Source organism: Ciconia boyciana, chromosome 10 (genome assembly GCF_034638445.1).
Source record: "Ciconia boyciana chromosome 10, ASM3463844v1, whole genome shotgun sequence".
Classification (NCBI taxonomy): Eukaryota; Metazoa; Chordata; class Aves; order Ciconiiformes; family Ciconiidae; genus Ciconia; species Ciconia boyciana.
In genome coordinates this window covers 20,403,974-20,426,299 of record NC_132943.1, presented here as the reverse complement: position 1 = coordinate 20,426,299, position 22,326 = coordinate 20,403,974, and the positions used below count along the sequence as shown (strand labels likewise).

Below are 22,326 nucleotides of genomic sequence, written 5' to 3'. Positions count from 1 at the left end.
CCCACCTCTACCCGCCCCAGACAATAGCGTCCGAGCTCCTCCGGGAAAAAAATAGAAAAGAAAGCAAGGAAAGAAAGAAAGAAAAAGAAAGAAACTGGGGGATGGATCTGACTCCAGTAGGAAAAGCGTGTGTCTAGAAGTGGTGCTAATGGGAAGAGATTTCGAGCTCCAGAGGACGATGATTTGTCACAAAGGGTAGCTGGCTCGGTGCTTGGGGCTGGAGCCGTGTAGGAGATCCTTGGAGAAGTCATTGTGCACAGGAAACCGAAGACCCGTACAAACATGCCTGTTCGCAGAGGTCATGTGGCACCACAAAATACATTTTTGGGTACAATCATACGAAAATTTGAAGGGCAAAGTAAGTTCTCTCTTTCTATCTATTTTGCTACAGTAGTTTGATTCTGTTTGTGACTAAATGGACAGCAGCTCCAGACTATTTTAAGTTTGTAGCTTGTAAAGAAAACCCCAGAGGTAAGGAGGGGATCCCTGGCAGGAGTAGCATTGTTTTTGATCTAGAGTACAGATTACCGACTTGAATTATTGGGCTGGATTTTTTCCCCGTTTCAAGGAATAGTTTTTATCTTTGTCCGTGTCCATATTGTATAGCTATAGAAGTTATATCTCTTACCTTGTTCTGAACTGGTGACATGGCTCTAAGAGCAGAGTGTACGATCTTGCTGCCTGTGCAATGTCTAAAAAAATTAGCTAGATTTATTATTATTGTTATTAATTAGCATTGTCTTTTCAAAATAAAGCAGAACAGTCAGACTTTGATTTAGAGAAAACAGATAATGTGCAAAGGAGTTATTAAAGGGAAAAGATTCTCTTACCTAGTTGTCACGACTGCATTTTAATATAGCTGTCAAATATTTCTGCTTTGTTTATGCAAGCCTAAAATATCTATCAAACCAGCGCAAATGCATCCTCAGGGAGAGTCTCTGTGATCTTTTCCAATGCAGCAGTTTACTACCTGTCGAGGAGGCTGAAGCTCAATTGTTTTTCCTGGCCGGAACTCTGGTTTATTGTTAACAGTAACAAGGGACACTTGATGCTTAAAATGAATTTCATTTAGAAACAGTAGTTTTGATATATGTACATTTATTTAAATATTTAGCATATTTTTAGGATCAGTGTGGTGCAAACCCTTACAGCTAACTCCAGTTTATATACTTCATTGTACTTAAACCCACGTTACCAATTTGATATTTATATTATTTGAGAAAAAAATGAAGATGGTGTTTGTAGTCCTAATTTATCTAAATGCTAAGCCAGTGTTGCTACTCGAGTAAAGTTTTTGTGCAGTGAAGTGTATATATTTTGAAGATAATAAAGCACTACCTACTAACTAGGCAACTGATGGTGAAAATTCAGCATGATTGAAAGACAGTAGAAAAAGCAAGAATGAAATCTATATTTTTCTCTCCAAATATTTCACTGTGTTCAAAGACAGAATATCTTTAAAATTTTCCAGACTTGGACTGCTAACTTGGTGCCATGTAAAAAGTCTTTTATAAAGCAAGGGACCTACTAGTGTGATTAAGTAAGCAGAAATTAATGTTATTAACAGTAAATGTATGAAAGCTGCACATTTATAATTAAATGGGAATAGCGTGTTATAGTGGTAAACAGAAACAAATAACAGTTGAAAACTTTTCAACCTTTCTGTCAGGTGAGAGTTTGGGAAAGGATGATGGACTGAAGCACAGAACTTCAGCAGAGTGTGCAAAATGTTTCCAACATCACCGTCTTTGGTTTTCATGTACCTTCATACTCCTTTTTTTTTTTACTAAGGAATATTTTCTTTTATGAACATAACTTCTAAAACAATCACAGAGGAAAAAAAATCTTCATGTTCTTTTCTAGATTGTTTTGTTAAAATACTGACTATAAACTTGCTGTCATTCACCTCAATGAAAATCCCTACAGAGGAGACTGAGATGGTTGGACCTTATCCCAGGAAGCCCTTCGCTTGAGTAGAGCCCCCGTCCCGAGACCCCACTTCCCCCTAAAAGAAGCTACTAACTTTTCAAGGACTTTCCTGGCGTTATGGCTGACAGGATGGCGCTCATCACCTGAGTTTCAGTGAAGCTAAAAGAGACAAAATTTTGAAGTCAAAAGGAGTTTTGCAAAAGATTTGCATAATCTGGTTTTATTTCCTTAAAAGACAACTATCTCCATCTTTAATGTATTCTAAATTTATTGAAGTTTCTGTAAAAGCTATGGATCAAATTAGCTACATTAAATGACTGAAAATCGCTGCATTTCAGGCATCCCATTGAAAAGAAGGGTTGTTTAGCATCCATCCCTGCCATCGACACTTTATGAAATGTTGAAAGAGTACTAAAAAATGCATCACTTTCTTTTATTGCAGATAAAAAATTCATCATTGCTAATGCCAGAGTGCAGAATTGTGCTATCATCTACTGCAATGATGGGTTCTGTGAAATGACCGGGTTCTCCAGGCCAGATGTCATGCAGAAACCTTGCACCTGTGATTTTCTTCATGGGCCAGAGACCAAAAGACATCACATTGCCCAAATTGCTCAAGCACTTCTGGGATCAGAGGAGAGGAAAGTAGAAGTCACCTATTATCACAAAGATGGTAAAGTCTGTTTTTATTTTCAAGACTTTTTGTGTGTTTGGTTATCAGTTGATTGGTAAAAGAAGTGTGTATAATCTGCTGGCCAGACCTTTTGCTGGAGTAGTGTTGTAATTCCTCCGAAGTCCAGTGAAGTACACTTACGTATACCAGTAAGGGAATCTGCCCTGAAAGTAGTGGGTGTATAGAGTATACCACTGTACGCTGACTCTAACAGGTGAATGAAGCTAGCACTGTTTTGCAACTGTTGAACAAAAGTTCTCCTCTCGGTTGGTTTAAAGAAGATATAAATCTCTGAAAGTAAACAGCCCTACAATGATGAGCAGATAACACAAGCATAGGGGGGACATCCTGTGAATGAATGTTAATTTTTACGAACTGTTTCATTTCACAGGACATAGGAATGGTGTATCAGTTTCAGGGGGCCTAACTCTGCCTGCCTCACACAATTGGAATCATACCTTGATTTAAATGCAGTATTTTACTGGAAAAAGTACAACAAGGTTAAAAGTAGCAACAATTGGTCTATCATGAAGAAGGCATTAGCGTATAAAGAAAGGGACAAGTCTTTTTCAGAGATGAGATATTGTGAATTTGGAGTACCTACAGCTGAACCACAGAAGTTGTCCCAGAATTATGTTGTCAGAGTAAAAATTTTGGGATGGCTAAACTACGAAGAATTTCCCTGTTATTCAGTGAAGACTCAATATATACCTGTTAACACTATTGCTGATATAAGGAAGAATGGCTAAGTCTGCTATGCTGATGCTTTTTTCCTGTTAAGAGCATAAAATGAATAAACAACTGTATTTGCAGATTAAAAAATGCATATGCACGAAAAGTAATTATGATGCATAATAGTTATATGTAGGGTTTGGGTTTTTTTTTCTAATTACCCAGGGTTATTTACAGAAACATCCGTCTTTCAAACAAATCCAAGTAATGGATAAGTGTGGCGTACCTTATTCTGTCTCTTGCTGTGTACACTCTTGGGAGAAGGAAAAGGAAATTCATATTCAAATGCTGAGCTTAAATTAGTTCTGGAGAAGTGCCAATGTGTTGTTTGCATCAATTTTAGAATCACATGCAATGGATGCTCTCGCATTTTAAAGTCACAGAGTTAAACCCTTTTCTCAATAATTCTGTTGTTATCTCGGAGAGACTTAAGTAATATTATTTTTAGCTTAGGCTGGTATAATTCAGATAGGACTTGGGCTAACCATTCTACCCACGCTACCAATATTTAAGCATATTCCTCTTAGCACATTCTCAGTAGAGTCCTTTATTCTTAGATCTGGTGCAGTGGTCTGGAGCAGATTTTGGTGAAGATTTGTTGTTGTAGCTGTGCCTTGAACATAGATTTCTCAGGAGACCTGACACTGTGTCTCTTTTACACATCTAGCCTGTGTTTGTTTTAACTTGGTGTGTGTTAAAAATAATATTGCAAAAAGAGAATGTCATTGCTAACTTTCACAGCCACCAGCCTGGAGCAGTGTTTTGAGATCTGGTCATTTAAAAGTGCTTCAGTCTCCCAAGATATTAGGAGGGAGGGAAAGGCGCTTAACTAAAGTACTGCTTATCTGTCAATTACTGTAAATATGTATTTTTCTAAAATGCTGAATTCTGGCATCATGTAACACACCATAATCCGTTTGAGGCAAACCAAAGTAAAACTGTCCATAAAAATTGCCATATCTTTTGTAAATAGTTTTGAATCTTGAAGCACATTATAAATGAGAGTTATGGATTATTCAGTGTAAACGATCTTATGCATAAGGGTTCTCAGTAACTTCACTTCTGTGAATGGTTTCTTTAAATTACTAGACGATATATTTGAAGGTTAAGGAATTTCAAAAGCTACAGACAACAGTTCTAGACAAATTTGAGTTGAATTCCTCAAAATTTTACTGGTCAAAATGTGAAAAGGACTTACCATATGCACTATATGCACTGCTAAATTTAAACAAATACAGGTGAATTATTTTGAATTGTAAATATCATTTAAAATATCAAGTCACTGATTACAGTCAAAAATTGACAAAATACAGGATAGGTCTGACACTCAAATGCGTAAATGTCTGACAGCTTGATCATTTGTATATACAGACTTTTTTTTTCGTTCCACATAATGTTCAATTTCTTTACAAAATGTGACAAAACGATCTGAGGTTTGTGTGGTATAATAAAATTGAGACTACCTCTATGGTGGATATAATAAACACCAGTAAACATATGCTATAGTTACTCTAAATTACTGAAAAGATATGCTTCACTTTTCATCTTCACTTCTTCACTTTTTCAAATTTGCAAATTTGTTTTTGCAATATATAGAGTATATATATATATGGTATTTATAATATAGTCTGTATATTATAACAATATACAGAATGGTGATACCTAACAAGGCCTTCCTCCAGGTTCTGAAGCAAAATGAATTTAAAGAATTTTCTAAAAATCAGAGAGATTAGTGGCTTATTTTGTACTGTGTGCTGTGAGTGAATATGAAAATATTTTAAGAGGTCAATACCAGCACAGTTAGAAATGTAACTTCCTCCATGTGAGTAACCCAGGTTACTCCAATGAACTACCCACTGCTTGAAAGTTTGATTTGACATTATATTTCATAGCCACCCATTGTATAATATTTAACATAATACTAAGCATACAGAGGAGGAAGACAGCTCATGAAGGTGTGAATCGCTTGAGGTTCCACCGACAGGAGTTTCTGAAGACCGTATTACACAGTCCTGAATAAATGCCCAGTGAATTGCAAATAAAACCTTGTTCCACATCACACTATCATTTACTCTACATAAGCCACTGATTACATTAAAAATTATTTTAATATTTCAAAGTAAAGCAAATGTCAGTAGGATCATATATCCCCTCACTTATAAAGCTAATCTGTCATCAGAAGTCCACCAATGCAGATATCAGAAAGGGAATGACTCTATAACTCACGCTTTTTCTTTTTAGTTCTAAATACCACCTCGCATAGTTTTAAAATGTCACAGCTTTAAAGTTCAACTTAAAAGGAAATCCTTGCACTAGAAAAATGGTATTGCATACGTACTGGGAATTAGGATTCTGATGTTCTCTACTGGTCTATAGTCCACTTCTCTAGATGAAAGAAAGTGCAAGTTTTTGAGTTCTAAACATCTTGATGATGCAAGACTGAATGCTGCTGTTTGTTCGCTGCTTTAATCTTTAGGCCAGATCACACGCTTGAAGAAAAGGGGACAGAAGGGTGGGAAAAAATTTGTAGCAGGTTGATTTTCAGAAAATGGCAGTTGCTTGAATCTGCACTGCCTTAAACACTGCAGAAAGAAGATACAGTGGTCAAAGGAGAACGCAAATCCAATGTATCATGGTTTTATAAACGTGTTACCTAGAGTGGGCATGTTTCCCTTTCCACTGTGCAGTGTGGGGAGAGTGCAGACGAGAGGGGGAGAATACTTGTGATAGCGTTGTGTAATTGTGTAGATGGCATGGAGGTAGGATGCCAGCATTACTTATACACCCAGCAGGCCCTGTCCCAACCACACTGGTGACTGTCTTCACAGAAGTTTTTAACGTTTGCAGCTACAAGCCTTACTAGCTCCTCTTGCAGTGTTTGTATCGGAATAAGATTGTTAATATAGCCTACATTTGGTTTCAATTTCTCCTCACTCCTTTTTCCTTTTAGAAGGGTATTTACACAATCCAGGCAAAGTTCTAGTCCTCTGTCCTGTTAGAGTAGTGCCATGGTAGGTGATTACATAGTTATCAAATGAATTAATTACTACTGAGAAAAATGGTTAATGGGAACAGATGGATGCCAAAACTAAGGGTCCAAGTTTATAGGTTCTCATCACACAGGAAGCTCCACAAAAGTCCCTGGATGTACTCATGGGATTAAAGACTCAGTAAATTTCTTTTTTAAGGTAAATATCCCTTTTTAAAAAGAACAATAGATAAATACAGACAAATCATAAGAACTATTATTTTGAAACAGATTTTTTTTAAAGTCTTGCCCATTAGGCATTAACATCTGCTTAATTCAAAAATTATATTCTGATATCAAAGTAGCAGTATAGTATATTCCTCACTATCTCACAACTTCATTTTCACAAATCATATAGCTATATGATCTATATTATAGTTGAAGGTAAGGTATTGTGTATACAGAATATCAATTCTTATTTTAATAAAGTTATTTGTGGTGAAAATGTTTGACAGCTCTTCCTTTGAGGACTCCATTTTGCAGTTTAAGTCATTATTGCATAAATCATTCTTGACAGCTGTAAAATATTGCTTGAGGTGGTAAAGCTGTAAAGCTTTTGACATAAAAAGTAAAATTATTTTGGGATTGAGAATGGATATATGATAATCAGAAAGGATTGTATCACACTAGATACTTTTTTACTTCTTACTCTGTGCTTTGTGGACAACAGTGGGCTATATCTATGCTTACAGAGTATACCTGTTAAGGGGAGGTAAGGAGATCATTTAAGCTTATGCTATACACATCAGATATTCTAGGGATAAGAAGCACTACAGAAGAGTATAGGTTTGAGCAAAGATAAGATTAAGCAATTATTTGCAGAGTGTTTACAAACCTCACAAATTACTTGCCACTTACCCAGTTTGAGAAATGTAATTTGCTACATTTGACTGCAAATCAAACATATTTGTATTTTCAAAACACATTAAGATTCCAAACTAATATTTTTAAGGCCTTTTAATCTCTTTTTTGGGGATAAGAAAATAAAAAAGCGTGTAAACATACTGACAAAATAAAGTGAAAATGGTAGTAAGTCTTCTAAAATAGAAAGATCAGGACTTCATTTAGAAGGTCATCATCTAGACTTCAGCTATCACAGGCGTTTTATCACCTGTTTGTGTTCCATAAATGCTGTGAACGTACCAATCAATTAAAAATACAACTGAAAAGAAAGACCCTTGCATGTATGTCGAGTCCCTTTAGACTAGCTTTAACATGAGGGTCAGCAAGTGCAGTTTTGACTGTAGATTCAATGCCTTAACCAGAGCTAATGAGAAACGTCAATGAATCAAGTCACTGTCTAATACCCTGCTGCTGTAGTTCTTGGTTTAAGAAATACTATCTGACTGCATTTTAATAAAGTAAGTGTTAACCCCAACAAAAAGCTGTCCAAAAAGCCTGTCTTAATGCAACTTTTTTCCAGACATCCTTAAAAAGAAAAACTTGGATCAAATCCAGAATGTTACTGAAGGTGTTGAACCACTGGAAATGGATGACTTTTTCTTACGTCTGTAGTGTAATGTTTCTACCTTAGGTTTTAATACTTGTTCTAAGAGACAAGACTGTCCCTTGTCCCAGTCAGTATTGCTGTTTTTGCAACACGGAGCACCGTCAGCAGCAAGCTGATACCTCTATGATCAGAATATCTCCTTTACCCATCCCCATTCAGTTACGGTTCCTGTGCCCCAGAGCTATGGGTCACTTCTTATTCACATTTCACATGGGATACCTAATGATTATGATAAAGCAGCTGTCAGATATACTAAGTAGGTTTATTTATGGGCCAATTTCAACCATATTTTTCAATTCCTTGGCTTTCCAATATATTCCTTGGCTTTTTTCTTCTCAGGTTAAGATGAATTCATTTTCAATAAGAAGGGGTCTTTTATAGAAGATCATTTTTTCCCATTCATGTATTCCTGCTAATGAGAGACAGTATCTGAATAAAAAGGAACAAAAATTAAATTGCCTTTAAAATTGTTCTCTTTGTCAGTGTTTAGGGTCAGGAAGGTATGATTAGAAATATCTAATTTTAACAAATAATGAAGAATACAACTGCTATTATTATAGCTACTGCATCTTTAACAGAAAAAAAAAATCTTACTCAGTTTGGAAAAATCCCTTCTGACAGTTTTAAGTTCCTTCATGGCACAAATAAAAAACCTGGAGGCTAGTGGATCAGGAGGAGTCTTTAATTTCAGTACAGTGTCCAGGGGGAACTCTTCTGCCACTGGACTTCCATAGTGCAGTTTTACAGCAGGATTCAGAAAGTCACAGGGTCAACTTACATTAATCAAGGGACCCCAATTTCCCTTGCTTGAGCTACAAAGAATCAATGATTGCTGACTTTCAAAAAGAGAGTCCCACAGTGGTAAGAAAGGTGTCACATTCTGGAGTCAAATGGCACTAGAAGGTTACAATATGATACACATACTCAAAATTAAAGTTTTTCTAAGCTGTTTAGAATGATAATATCCTATGGAAAAGAGTTTCATCTTTTAATTAGGCATTGCCTGGCAAAGTTTTTTATCTGCTTTGAATATGTTCCTTTCAGTTTTAGTGAAAGCTATTTTGGTTTTGGGTTTTGAGACAAAAAGAACAGAAGCTGTTAGTCTATTTTTTGATGTGGTTTCACATGATTTTATTGTGTCCTCTTTCCATCTTCAGTGTGCATCCTTTTTAACGTTACATTCTGATAAGGGAGTCTTTCCACACTGCTAATTTGCGTTATTGATTGGTTCTTTTCTCCGCCGAATTGGCCCATATATCAAAAAAAGATGCAGAGAGCAAATCAGACATCATATCTTGCAATAGACATGGGGGAAGAGCAACTGCTTTTCTAATAGCAGCCTTCTGCATATTTGGTATTGTACAAACGTCAGAACATCATGCTTCGAATAGTACCAATGTTGACATTGGTGCTGTTCTCTCTGGTTTCAAGCAATCGAATGAGAATAGTAGTGTGGATTAGATTTTATGTTAGTGGTTTCAAGTCCAGTTTTAAAGTGTTCCCTACATATTTGACTGTATGGTGTATGACTCAGTCTGTGTGGTAGACAGTCCATATTCTTCCCAGATTCCCAGCTAAGTATGGAAAAAGCTTAATCAAGCAGTACAGGATTCAGAGTAGCAAGACCAAGCCGACTATGGAAATTGCTAACTCACTCTGGAAACTGCGTATCTCAAAAGCAATCAGAAATGTAGCCGTGAACCTAGATCTAGGCAGAGCAGATGCATGACAATGACAGTGGGGTAATGTGGCTCTATAGTTACAGCTGATTTCACAAAGTCTACATCTCTGAAAGTTCACATCTCTGAGGTGAGAAGTATTGGTGTTATAATTTTGTATAGCTTGAACTTTTTAGTCTAGTATACTGTTTCTGTTTTAAAGGAAATAACATACATATTTGAATTATTTCTTAGAAATTAAATTAAAATTTCATTTGGAAAGCAGAATTACAGCCATAACTAGTCACAAAATGCTTTTGACCTCCAGCATTTCCATAGATACCCCATTTTAAGCTCCCTCACAAACTTTCTGGTACAATATAACCTTTTTGTTTCTATTTTTCTTAATTCTTTAATTCTGTAGTTGTAGTGAAATCTCATAAGTAAAGATCACCACAAAGGATACAAAAATCCAATCTGAAAAAAAGTCAAAACAAACAGTATAAAGGGGAGGTCCTGTTGTCTGTTTCCATTTCATTAACCAGACTCTAGTTATAGATCTCATTATATGTAGTTTTGATAATGCCCTCCATTATAGTACTGAAGTGTTATCCACAAAAAAAATATATTCCAGCTTCATTGTTAACAAAGAGCCATCACATCATCAAAACCTGAAGATGGTGTTTAAATGTCAACATTATTAACTATTTCATTGCTGATAGTTGAGTGGGAATGACCAGAAGAAAGCTTAGGCCAGAAATCACAGCTGCCTTCAGTACTTCCCTGCCTGCTGAAATTTCTTGCTCTCCTGTCCTTGTTCCTCCATAGTACCATAGTCAATAAAAATCCTTTCTTTTACATTTTGCCATGACCTCATTTAAATCCCTGATTTGCCACATGAGACTGCAGTGGAAACCAGAAAGTCTTGCCTAAATGGTCAGTTCAGTTCAGAGAAACGCAATAAGAGTTTACTTCAAATACTGGGAAGTTAGGATTTATCACAATACCCAAATACACTGGTCCTCAACAGTATCAACTTATGAAATGTTGGCCTCTTTGGAGCAAATGCATGGGACTATACAGTAACAGATTGTTTCTGCTCCTAGAAACCCTCCTAAAGGCCTGAGAGCAAGGTATCAATACCTGCAGATACAGGATTTGACTTGTGCACCCACAGCTTTCACAGAATTAAACAGCAAAGTTCAATTTTTGCAACACTAAAAATCCCAGTCTTTAGGTATTAGAGCACTGCTGGTAGAGATGTATTATGCCATTGCTAACTAGTATTAGCTGCATCTGAGCTGCTACATACAAAGACAACAAGGTATGAAAGAAGCATGCAAAACACAGACGAAACCTTCCTCCATTTTAATCCACAGGGTAGAGAGGCAGAGATGACTTCAGAGCAAGGATAGATATATATTAGTTTTTTTGCCTTTGTCTTATACCTAGGCTGCTTGAAAAGCAGTTAATCATCATGTAAATATGTTTCATCACTAACACACATGTTCTAAAGCACTATTCCCAGCTGTTCTCAGGCTTTGGAGTCTGTGCCCTTTTGAGATTATTTATTTCTTAGAGCATTCTCTGCTGATTTTCATTCAAATCAATGCAAGTGTATCTCTGAAAATAGCTTGCAAATTTCCTCCTTTCAAAACTCATTTGTGCCAATCTGCTTTACTCCTTCCTCTCTGGAAAAAATGCCAGATAATCTCATTAGTATTTTGCATGTTTATGGCTGTTGTACAAGAAAGCATTTCTTTTTATACTTTCAAAAGAACATGAAACTCAGTAGTCCATAAATCCTATTGTCATGGTATTTAAGGTAAAATACTGTTGCAGTTCTGTCTACTTGCTTGAAAAATGGCTTTCAGTTCACAAATGGGAAAGAAAGAAAGAAAACCTAAATTCCATGTCATTTTAAATATGATAATAAAAGAAAGGAAAATGTGTTCCTTTTTTTCCATCATAAGTGCCCAGCATTATTTTTGCATGATAAAATATACCAGGAATCAATTCAACACCGAAGTCCATCCAACAGAAATGACACCACTTCCTAAAAGGACTATTTCTGGAGTCATGGACAACATACCATATTACGTGAGAGAATAACAGCCTTGAAGTACAAAAACAGGTAACTATAAATCAATATTTGAGCCTTCTCTGTGGATTAATGGAGCGGCTTATTAACTGGTGTGAAAGAGAGCCTATATATAATGTCAGTCCCGAGCCAGTCAGGTCCGTGCTGGTCCACAGTTCAGAGCATCCTTAGTGCTTCTGTAAGTTATACTGATTGCTTATGGCAACAAGAATATGAGGTGGCACAGAAGCGGCTTTAGTGTTTTACCCACAGAGTTTTAAAGAAAAGTTTTGTAGAGGGATAAAGCAGAGTTTGAGTACTGTATGTGGGTGACCACAAAATTGTATTAAGACATTGTTTCTCTTTATCCTAAAACTTGCAAATCCCTTCTCTCATGTTAGGAGTAGAACTGCGGTCTAAGGACCTGCTCCCAAATGCTTAAAAAGTTAATTCAAACCTACTAACTGCTACTGCAGCTACAAGCAGAGTTAGTGTCTGATATGTGTGATGTTTGTAGATCAGGCGCCAGTGCGGGTGGCATCCCCCTTCTCTGGTTACTGTTTATTTAAAGCGGGGAAAAGAGAAAGGAATAACATGGTCCACAGACAACTCTTCTTCCTAGCTGACAGGTATGCAATTCTATTTTATAAAAACAACTACACAAACCAAGAATATTACAGCTGAAGGAGCCTTTCAATAGACCATGCAGGTCTATTTACATTCATTTCTGGTTGTCTTTTGACCTCATTTATAAAAAAAACAGATCCTGCAGAAGCAGAATTGCCAGTAGCGTCAGTGTCTCTGCAGAACTCGACATAATTATTAGCCAGATAAATACATTCTGTGTAGCTGCTTGTATTTCAAACATGATTTCTCTCACATTTGAATATGCAAGAGCATTTGTCCCTGCTTCATGGGAACTGAGTGAATTGATTCCCTTTTAAGTAATATTTTGGTCTTAATCCCTTTTCCTTTCACCTTGGGATCATTTTCCTGTAAATAAAAAAAGTTGTGAATAAAGCACTTTATTTCCACTTTCTGAGGAATTTAAGAAAATATATCAACTGGTTTTTGAAATGATGGAGAAACAATTCTACGTTTTTGACCTTGATTGTTACCTGGAAAGTAGATTATCCAAAATTTTTTGCCCCTTAGGGGCCACAGGCACTAAAATATCAGGCATAACTGAAGTATCATGGTTATGAAGGTCACACTGAGGTTCAGTTACTCCAAGGGAAATGACTGACCTGAACTTTTACATGTAAAAGCAAATTTAGGACCAAATTTTCAATTATATATATTGTGCCATATATATATATATATTATAAAAGGGCGTTTCTCCCTCTCAAGAGGTTGAACAACCACTTTGAGGAGCTGCCAAAATTACCTCCTACCCCATTGTACAATCATAGAGTACAAACTGATATGGTATAGTTCACAACAGTTTTACTAATAAAGCATTATTCTTACTAAATACATTCAATCACAGGAATTCTGAACTGAACAACAAATAAAAGTGACTCCTAATGAGGTGTTTGACTAATGAGTGAGTCTCTTACCTTGAAAGACAGATGATTCTTGAAAAGCTCACAGTTCCAAACCATCACTCTCTACTATTTTTGCACTATCCCCTTCTCTTTTCTAAGACAGTACACCAAGGCTGCATTGTAACATTGCCCAGTATAGACAAGAGCATTGTATATATGTAAATAAATGCCACAACAAACCCCAATCCCAACATGGTCAAGTTCAAGAAATGGATAACCGAGTGAGAATATGAAATGATTTTCAACAGGGAACAGTTCTGTAAAACAATCTTTAATAGGAATGGCACTGAATAGGAATTATTCTTAAATGAGTATCTCAGACCACAGGCCAGCTTCGAGACACCTTAGGATGATGCAGTTGCGTACATGTCTCTGTCCTGTCTGTAATAAAGGATAATTTCTAGAGAAACAACATCTTCTGTTAGAGAGAATACACACTGTCATGATCCTCAAGTGCTAAAATGGGGTTAGAGACAGATGGGGTTATTCTGAACGGCAGAAGGGGCCAAACAGTTTCCTTCTCTTGCCACAGGGTTAAAGAATGCAAAGGTGGAATCAAGTCCTGTTCATCTTCTTCCCGTGTAAGCCCTGTATCAAGTTCAACCCTCAGGGTTTCCAAATTTGATACAGAAAATAGAACTGCCAAATAAATGACAAAGAAAAAAATACAGGAGGCATGGTTAAGAAAGTTCAGTGGCTGCTAAGCTCACACTTTTTCCAAACAGAAAAAACTTATCATTTGCAAGTCTCACATTGGACTCTGTTGTGATAGTTGTAGCACTTATTCAGGAGAACCATGAATCAGTCATACAGAGCCTATGAATCATTCTTAAACCACATCGATATTTTAAAAGAAAGCTAAACTCTATCTTATCTAAGCGTTATTTCTTTAACTGGTGCTGCATATATCATATAATGAACAAAGCTTTATTTCCTTCCCAAAACAAAAAACTCCCACTCTCCAGATATTCCAATAACTGAAATTTCATCAGACTCTAGTTTGATTCATCTTTGTCTGTCCTCCATGATCCTTAATACTTGTGAGGGTTACATAAACTTACCAATGGGAAAATGGACATTTCTGCAGGATATAGTACATCTGTTCAGATTCAGCTAGCTCATCTCTAAACTTGATATATTAACCAGGGATGTTCTCATAACATAGTTTAGATTGTAACTTTTTCCTCTCTTGGATTTCACCCTTTGTTTGTATCTTGTTTTTTAGAAACTGGCACAATCTGTATAACAAGTAATGCTTTGTTTCACATGGGAATCTTTAAATAGCAATCACTCAGCCGTGTTTGCTTTTGGAAAGCATTCTGTTAGCATGGTGCATATTCTAACTAATATATAACATTTTACCATTCCAGTATAGCAAAGAAGTCCTTTTGTTAGACTGGTCTTTTATAGCCATCCTATTTTCATCGATGGAAGAAGAATTTAGGTTAGGAGGTTGTCCAGTCCAGCCTTCTGCTGAAAACAGGAGCAACACAGAATTCAGACTAGGTTGCTTAGGGCTTAGTCCAGTTGGGTGCCAGGATGGAGACCACACAGCCTCTCTGGGCAACCTGTTCCAGTGCTCAGTTACCCTCATACTGAAACTGGTTTCTCCTTATACCATGTCAGGACCTCCCCCATTTTAGTTGAAAGCATGGTCTATTATTCTCCTGCCATGCACCTCAGTAAGGAACCTGCCTCCACCTCCTGGTAATTTCCTCATAGCTACTGAAAAGCTGTTATTACATCCCTCAAAGCTGTCTCTTCTCTAGGCTCCTGGCCAAGGCCAGTTTCCTCAGCCTCTCCTCTTATGTGCTCTAGGTCCATATCCATCTTGGTAGCCTCTGCTGGCCTCACTCAAGTTTATCAACATCTCTCTTGTACTAGGGGTCCAAAGCTGGATGCACTATTCCAAGTGTGACCTAATGAGCACTGAGGAAAGGGGAAGTACCACTTCCCTCAATCTACTGGCTACGTTCCTGATGATACAACCCAGTATGCTTTATCCTGGACACAGTTGGACTCAAATTTCTCAAGAGATCCCTGACTCAATCCTCTTCCACTACCTTGAACCCTGTCTCAAGATTCAAATGTCTCCCAGAATGAGGCAGTGAATGTATAGAGTACGTTAGCTTTATCTGCATCCACTGTCACTAAATCACCCTCCTCAATCAGCAGCAGGCTCGCATTATACTTGTTTATTCTTTTACTGCTAACATAACTAGCAACAGAAGCTCTTCTTGTTGCCGTTGATATCCCTAGAGTTTCAAGTCTAGCTCAGATTTTCCTTTCCTAAGACCATTCCAGCATGCCTGGGCACTGTTTCTGCTGTATTCCTCCTTTGTAGCCTGCCCCTTGCTTCCACCTGCTTTATATGTCTTTTTTTTTTTTTTTTTTGCACTGGAGCTCAGTCATGAGTTCCCTGCTGAGCCAGCTGGTATTCTGATACATCTACTCGTTTTTCTGAGTATTTGGATGGACTGCTATTGTGCTTGAGGGAGGGTGTTTGAGCTATACCCTCTGGAAAGTTTGAAGAACTAATGAGTTAGTTACCATATTTTTTCCTTTTTTTTTTTTTTCTCCTTAATTCAGTAGCCCATATGTAGGTACTTTACACATCTTTTGTACGAACTGGCATTCTGTACTACTTTTATGGATTCCTCTTACTTGAATGTTCAATATTATGTCAAGTTTTATACATGAAATTTTACGTAACTTAGGTACATGCATTAGGAAATCCTGTTTACATTGTACATTAAAGATGGTTGAAATTGCAACCTAGATGCTGTTTGCCAGAAGATCTTTTCCAAGTGTCATTACTAATGTGCTACATGGTATAAATTCCATGTTGCTACCCATTTTATTATGAGGAGCTACATGCTCAGTGTTTTCCTGTATTGGAGGCCAATCTGCCTGGCCTGTAGGCATCTGCCCAGTTTTCTTTGGGAGATTTTTTTATACAAATACGTGTTTGAGTTAAGAAGAAAACAGACATGGTAATGCATATTTTGCCATGGATTACAGTCATCTGAACAGCTTGATGCTAAAGATAATCGCAATGGAGGTCTTCTTGTAAGTTTTAGAAGCAGCTAATCAATTGTTTTATACTGGAAGATAAATGCAACTGCCACTGGCAAATAAATGCAACTCCACTGGCAAACAACTAGAGCATCCCTGGCACACATTATTCAGCACTTCATTCCCATCATTAAAGATGTGCCGAAAACAGGTCTTCTAAGAGACAAATAATTTTCACATTGTGTGGAATTCTTGTAGTGGCTTTCAGTAGTGACGTAACCTCACTGAAACGCTGTCTCATCTCAGAAGAAAAAGTTTGTTGCTAACATTTCCTTATATAGGTCATGGCAAAAGATAGAACTTTCTTCTCCATTTCTCTTCTGCCACTTTGTATTTCATATTTTCTTCAAGAAATGATAGATACAGTGATTTGTGCTATGCTCTTTCTTCCAGGTTAGTGACTAGGGGAGATAGAAACCTGCTGTTCCCATAAAGGGTTAATACTGCCCTTTTCCTTTAGGCCAATGCCAGCTACGCTTCCCCTGCCCAGTCAAACAACACAATCAAGATCGTAGTGTGCTAACTACCTCCTGACAGGAGCTCAGCACATCTGGCTGCCAGCTTTGATGGCGCTCAGCACCCTGCTGGAGCTGGCCCCTAACACATGGAGCATAATGTGTCAGCAGCAGAGCATTGGGAATCCTGCAGCTTTTGTGGTGCTGCAGTGATGTCATATCCTTGGTTTTAAGCAGTGCTGCTTCAAATAGCCATCACTTAGGGATGTGATTCCATCTCAGGATATTAAAAGAGATAACTGAGGCATGATATCACTAGTTTAAGTCACCCCAGTTGGGTGGCCTGACAGCCTATTCAGATCTGTTACCCATTCCGTGTTTTCTTCCAGTTCTTTATATATAGACACGGACTGTTAAACAAACACGATGTGACAATTAAAGCATATGAATTAAAGCAATTAAAGCATAATGAATATTATTAATGTCTGACTAATTATTAATCAACTGCTGTTTGAAGGTATTGATAAACTTCATTAAATATACTTCCACTGACTAAAACAGCACTGATGATATTTTTAATTTTATTATTAAAATAATTTTTCTCCCTACTGCTTGCGTATTTGACACTTACAAATCTGTTTTTTTCATGCTGGATTTTATTTTTAATCACCCTAATGTGATGTTAAAAAGTTCATCAATAAAGCCTGCTTTACTGACCATCTAAAAGAAACTGTCTTTTGCTCTCTTCCCATGTGACAGATAAAAGTATCTTGGGGGTGTACCACAGCAGTTCCTGGCGTTATATTACCAGTGCTGGTTGCCCCTACAATCAATTAATTTGATGATGCAGAAGAGAACATATCTAGCATATGCATTACAATATAGTATTATGTAAGGATTTCTGATTTGGTCTTTGTTTTTAATTTAATTGTGCTTTTTATTTCAACTCAGATGGAAAGCCATTCCTACTTCTACAGTAGTCAATGAGAGATTCACACATTGACAGTATACTTGCAATCATTTCTGCATGTAACAGATATAGTGTAGTATTCAGGGTAGCTACTTGCATGTGCTTCATTTCTGCATAGGGTTAATTTAGTGTGCATAGTACTGTGACATATGTCTTATTTTTAATTTAAAGGTATGAGAATATACAAATCATTTCTCATTCTCAGACTGGACCAAATTGTCATTGTCAGATCGCCCGTTAATAGCTGATTGCAAATGTTGACTTGTTTTTGTCAAGGAGAACGGTTAAAGATACTTGGTCCTACAAGGCTCATGTAACGTCAGAATGTGACCAAGAGCCAGAAGGATGGCTTTTCTAAGCTTTGTTTCTGATGCTGTGCTTTGCAGAGGAATACAGTTATCTTTCCAAATAGGTATTACAAAACAACTTAGCCTTATGACTAACATAATTTCAGAAATTGTGTTTACTTCCCAGTTATTTATGGTCTTTATCTAAAACAAAAGAAATGTAAACCCAAGCTCCCACCCCAAATAAGTTTCATTTCTAAGAAGGTTTTTGCATAACTGAAAAGCTTCTGTGTTTTTAATTTGGATTTGAAATGCTTGAAAATATTTGATAGTTACATATTTGATATTTAGATATTTGGTAAAGTCTTTACAAGTATATGCTTTTTTGAGACCTTGTTGAACATATCGCCCTTCTAATGATGAGTAAGTCATTCTTTTTTAGATACACAACATATTATAATGTACGTTTTGCAAGCAATTATGAGAGCAAAATAACTTAGAGGGATTTTAAAATTGAAGTAATTTCATACTAACTACAGCCTTAATCTGTAGGGTTATGACATTTTTATTATTCTTTGAAATTACCATTTTCCCCCTGGAACCCAAGATAATAAAAGGGAATATCATAGGAAATTTTAGAGATCAGGGCAGTGCGTTCAGCCATGGAACTGCCCAGGTCTATTGGCTGGGAAAAAGAAGCGTATTATTTTAAAGTGGTAATGCTAAATATAAACCTTTTTTGAGTACAGGATTGACAATTCCATTAAGCCTACCTAATCGGCCTTTCTGAAGTGCAGCAAAAAGGGTAAGCAAAATGTCTGGCTAAAGGCTACTGTGCATCACCCCAAATTGCTTTTTCCAAAGCCTGCAATGGTAAATTCAGCTTTCCTTTCAATATTTTAGGCAGTATAGAGGCCTTCATGTATACCTGTGTTGGAGGTTGATAGTGTCTTACATTTTATGGGAATAAAATACCAGAGCTGTGATGCTGAACCCAGATCAGCGATCAAAGTTAACATGCTATCTCTTAGATATTATCTGCAAAGGAAACTTTCCAAAAGGGATTAAAGAATTATAAAGAAAGTTCATTATTACCTGCTATGGACATATCACCTATATATTGTAGAAGAAAAAATTACTAAAGAAAAATAAACAGAAAAAAATAAAGCCAGAAGGTTTTTGAGTCTGTCCTCTTCTGCTGTGCTACCAATACTTTGAGCAAATTGACAATGTTCTTATGCAACAGCAGCGTACAAAGGAAAAATTTAATAGGATTGAATCAAGTTGAAATCTGTTTTAGTTGTGCAAAGTGTATCAGCCTTCAATCAGTGGTGGTCAAATCAATTCTATTTTGAGAAACGTTAGGATCTCGGGGCTAAAGTCTTAGAGTCATTGAGAAGTTTATGTGTTTAAGCAAGTGGAAGAAAAGCATGCAAAAACCTGCCAGAGAAGTTCCTAGTTAGCTCCATGCATAAAGCTCATTTCACCTTTAATTTTACTACAGCTTTCAGTGGGGAGAGGAGGGGAAATGTGGATTCTCAAGCATACATAGAATTACGTTTTTTCTTCTGTTGAAATTCTCTTTCAACTCAACATAAGTGAAGCAGCTGTTATGGTCATATGCTGAACATGAATCAGCTGAGCACACCTGGCAAGTAGCTGTTTACTCAATTCTGTAGTTTGCTAGTTAGCAGGAATCATACTGTCTTTCTTTACAAAGGTGCCCACAATTTTAACTCTATATTTTTTTTCTAATTATGAGATGTGTTCACCTTTCCTTCAGGCCAGGCATTACAATGCATGGCCAGATTTTCAAGAAAAGTATGCTGAATTAGAATACTCAGCTCTTTGTTCTGTGAGGATTCTGATTTTGGTTGTTTATGGGGTATGAAAATAATGGCCTGCATTCTGTGCCTAAATGAGAGCTGATCTTTTCTGAAAATCTAGCCTGAGCTGCAAATTTAGGGAAGTTATAAATCTGATTTGCTGCGTAGTTCACTGTTGGTTTTCTCTTTATTATACCATAGAGGATCTATCTTCTGCAATTTTAAAACTCAGTAATAATATACTGCATCCAGTAACATCTACAAATGATAATATAGAAATAAATGTAGTATTAATGCTGTCTTTTTCATTGCTGCTACTTATGCTTATTTTTATGCTTATTTATGCTTATGCACATCTTTTTCATGTTACCTCTAAAATAAATAACATAAGAATGGTAAAACACCGAAGGGACAAACTACAAATTCACTACTATTCTACAAATTATTTCTTCAGAGCAACTGGCAAAATCCAGCAGTGAATACTCATTGGTTTTGGTACCAATGTTGACTTTTAGCTTTAATACAGTTTATGGAAAATACAGTAAATAGCTTCAGATATATTTACTATGCTGGTTGTAATTACTCATAATTGTATAATTATAATTAAATTGGATGCCTAACACTATTTATCAAACAAGGATATAGTCAATATTACCATATGAAATTGGCTTGGCTCTGTATTAAATTAAAGTGCAAAAGTCAAAGAGAAAGCTTGATGTAGCACTTGAGTTGGAGCCCTGTTCAGACTTCAAGAGTGAGGAAGCTCTGGGGAAGCTGTATATTACAGACCATTCCAAAAGGAAAGAAAGCAAATATAAGCACTGTAAGAAATATGTAAGCACAATAAGAAAGCATGTGCATAAATGAGTGTATGAGACTGCATGAAATATTTTAGTCCTTGGCAGAACTGTGGGATAGCAACAACAGAAATATTTCCTTTCAGGCTCCACCCTACTAACTTTTCATGTCATGTTTCAACTGAGTCATTTCTGCAAATGCTGAATTTCTCTGTACCCAGATTTTAAATAGCTGAATTGAAAAGCAGGAAGACTGGCTTGGACATTTTTACTCTACTGTGAGAAATTTAGATCTGAGGTCTGTTGGAAATTCAAATACATAACATCTTCAAAATTAAACTTTCAGGGCTGGTTTGGGCTTGTGCCAGTAAACAGCATCTTCATTACAATGATTATTCCAAACATACAGGGCTTATAACCTACTTACTTACAAAATAGCACAAAGCAGGCAGAAAGCACGCAAAAGGGCCACACAAGCAAATCTTGGATGGCATGTATCCACCAGGTGGGAAGAGAGCGTGAACAGGGAACGCAGACCTTACAGTAAAATTAACACATTGATTCCCTGGGAATTGTTGCAAATGCCATAATTCAGGTAGCAGCTGGTTTTGTCTTTTATCTAGGCTTACAAGTAAAGTAGGAGGGTGAGCTAACACCCCTTTCCCTCATCTACCTTAACTGAAACAAGCACGCACTATGCAGCGCAGAGGACTGAAAGTCAAGACTCCCTCTTGGAAGTGTTTGAAACTGTTTTTCTTTCTCTTGAACCTTGGTAAAAGCATGGTTAATTATAGGATAGCAAAATGTCAGATTAATGATTTTTTTCTGTAGCAGAGTAAGGATATAAGATGTAAAGCAGTATGGTGATAAGATGCTGTATGTAGATTATGTGAATGCTAGGTTTTCTTGATGTGCTTTTGTTTCACTATATTTAATCTGTTTTTTAAGTAATCAATTAGAAAGAAAATGTGATTAAAATAACTGGAGAGAAATGACCCAGGACTTTTTGATGCTACCTAATTAGATATTTCTGAAGGTCTGATTTATGACACGTGCAGTGCAGAGATACTGTAATTTGGGCCAGGGCTCTTATTTACTCAGTTTGTTAACTACACGGTACTAGATTGCCAGGTCTGTACAGTTTTTGTTGAATGCTCAGGCATCTCTTTCTACATGAAAAGATCACATAACAATAACAAACACTGCTGCAGGAAGCCAGGGAGCTGTGCAGAAGGGTCTCTGTGGACAAGCATCCTCTCCCAGTCATAAGAAGTAATCACCAAACAAAGTCCAAGGATTTCTAGGGCCAAGAATGAAAGGCAGGGTAGTGAGTAATGCCTGAAAACTCAGTTCAATTCTGAGGACAGTTCTTGGTCTTCTCTATTCTGCTGCTGCTTCTTCATCATGAGCAGGACACCATTCACCATCTTTGGTACAGGGCAGGGACTTCCAGGAGAGGCTAAAGCAAGGTGAGCTGGAGAGTGTGCTAACAGCTGGTTTGGGAATCAGCTGTAAATTTCACAGCTGGTTTTTGTGAACCAGCCTGAACTACTTTGAGTGGTGCCCCTGGCTGTGCAGCTGTATCCACAGCACACAGGTGCTAATATGACCCAGACCCCAGCACAGATTCATACATGTAGATATGAATGTGAAGGACTGTATCTGAGTTAATGCAGCTGGCAGTAAATTTAACTCCTAAGCACTCACCTTACTATTTAGAAAATTAAAGTTCCAGCGTGTGGCAATGGAAAGAGAAACT

At 36.9% G+C, this 22,326-nt stretch overlaps 1 protein-coding gene across 1 annotated transcript in view; it reads left to right on the top strand.

Annotated features, from left to right (window-relative positions):
* Nucleotides 1-282: 282 nt before the first annotated feature.
* KCNH7 (potassium voltage-gated channel subfamily H member 7) overlaps nt 283-22,326 on the top strand; it is a 237,926-nt gene continuing 215,882 nt past the window's right edge. The window contains exons 1-2 of the mRNA XM_072874303.1: nt 283-358; nt 2,372-2,602. Of these exons, the coding sequence (XP_072730404.1) occupies nt 283-358; nt 2,372-2,602 (307 nt within the window). The remainder of the gene's footprint in view (nt 359-2,371; nt 2,603-22,326) is intronic.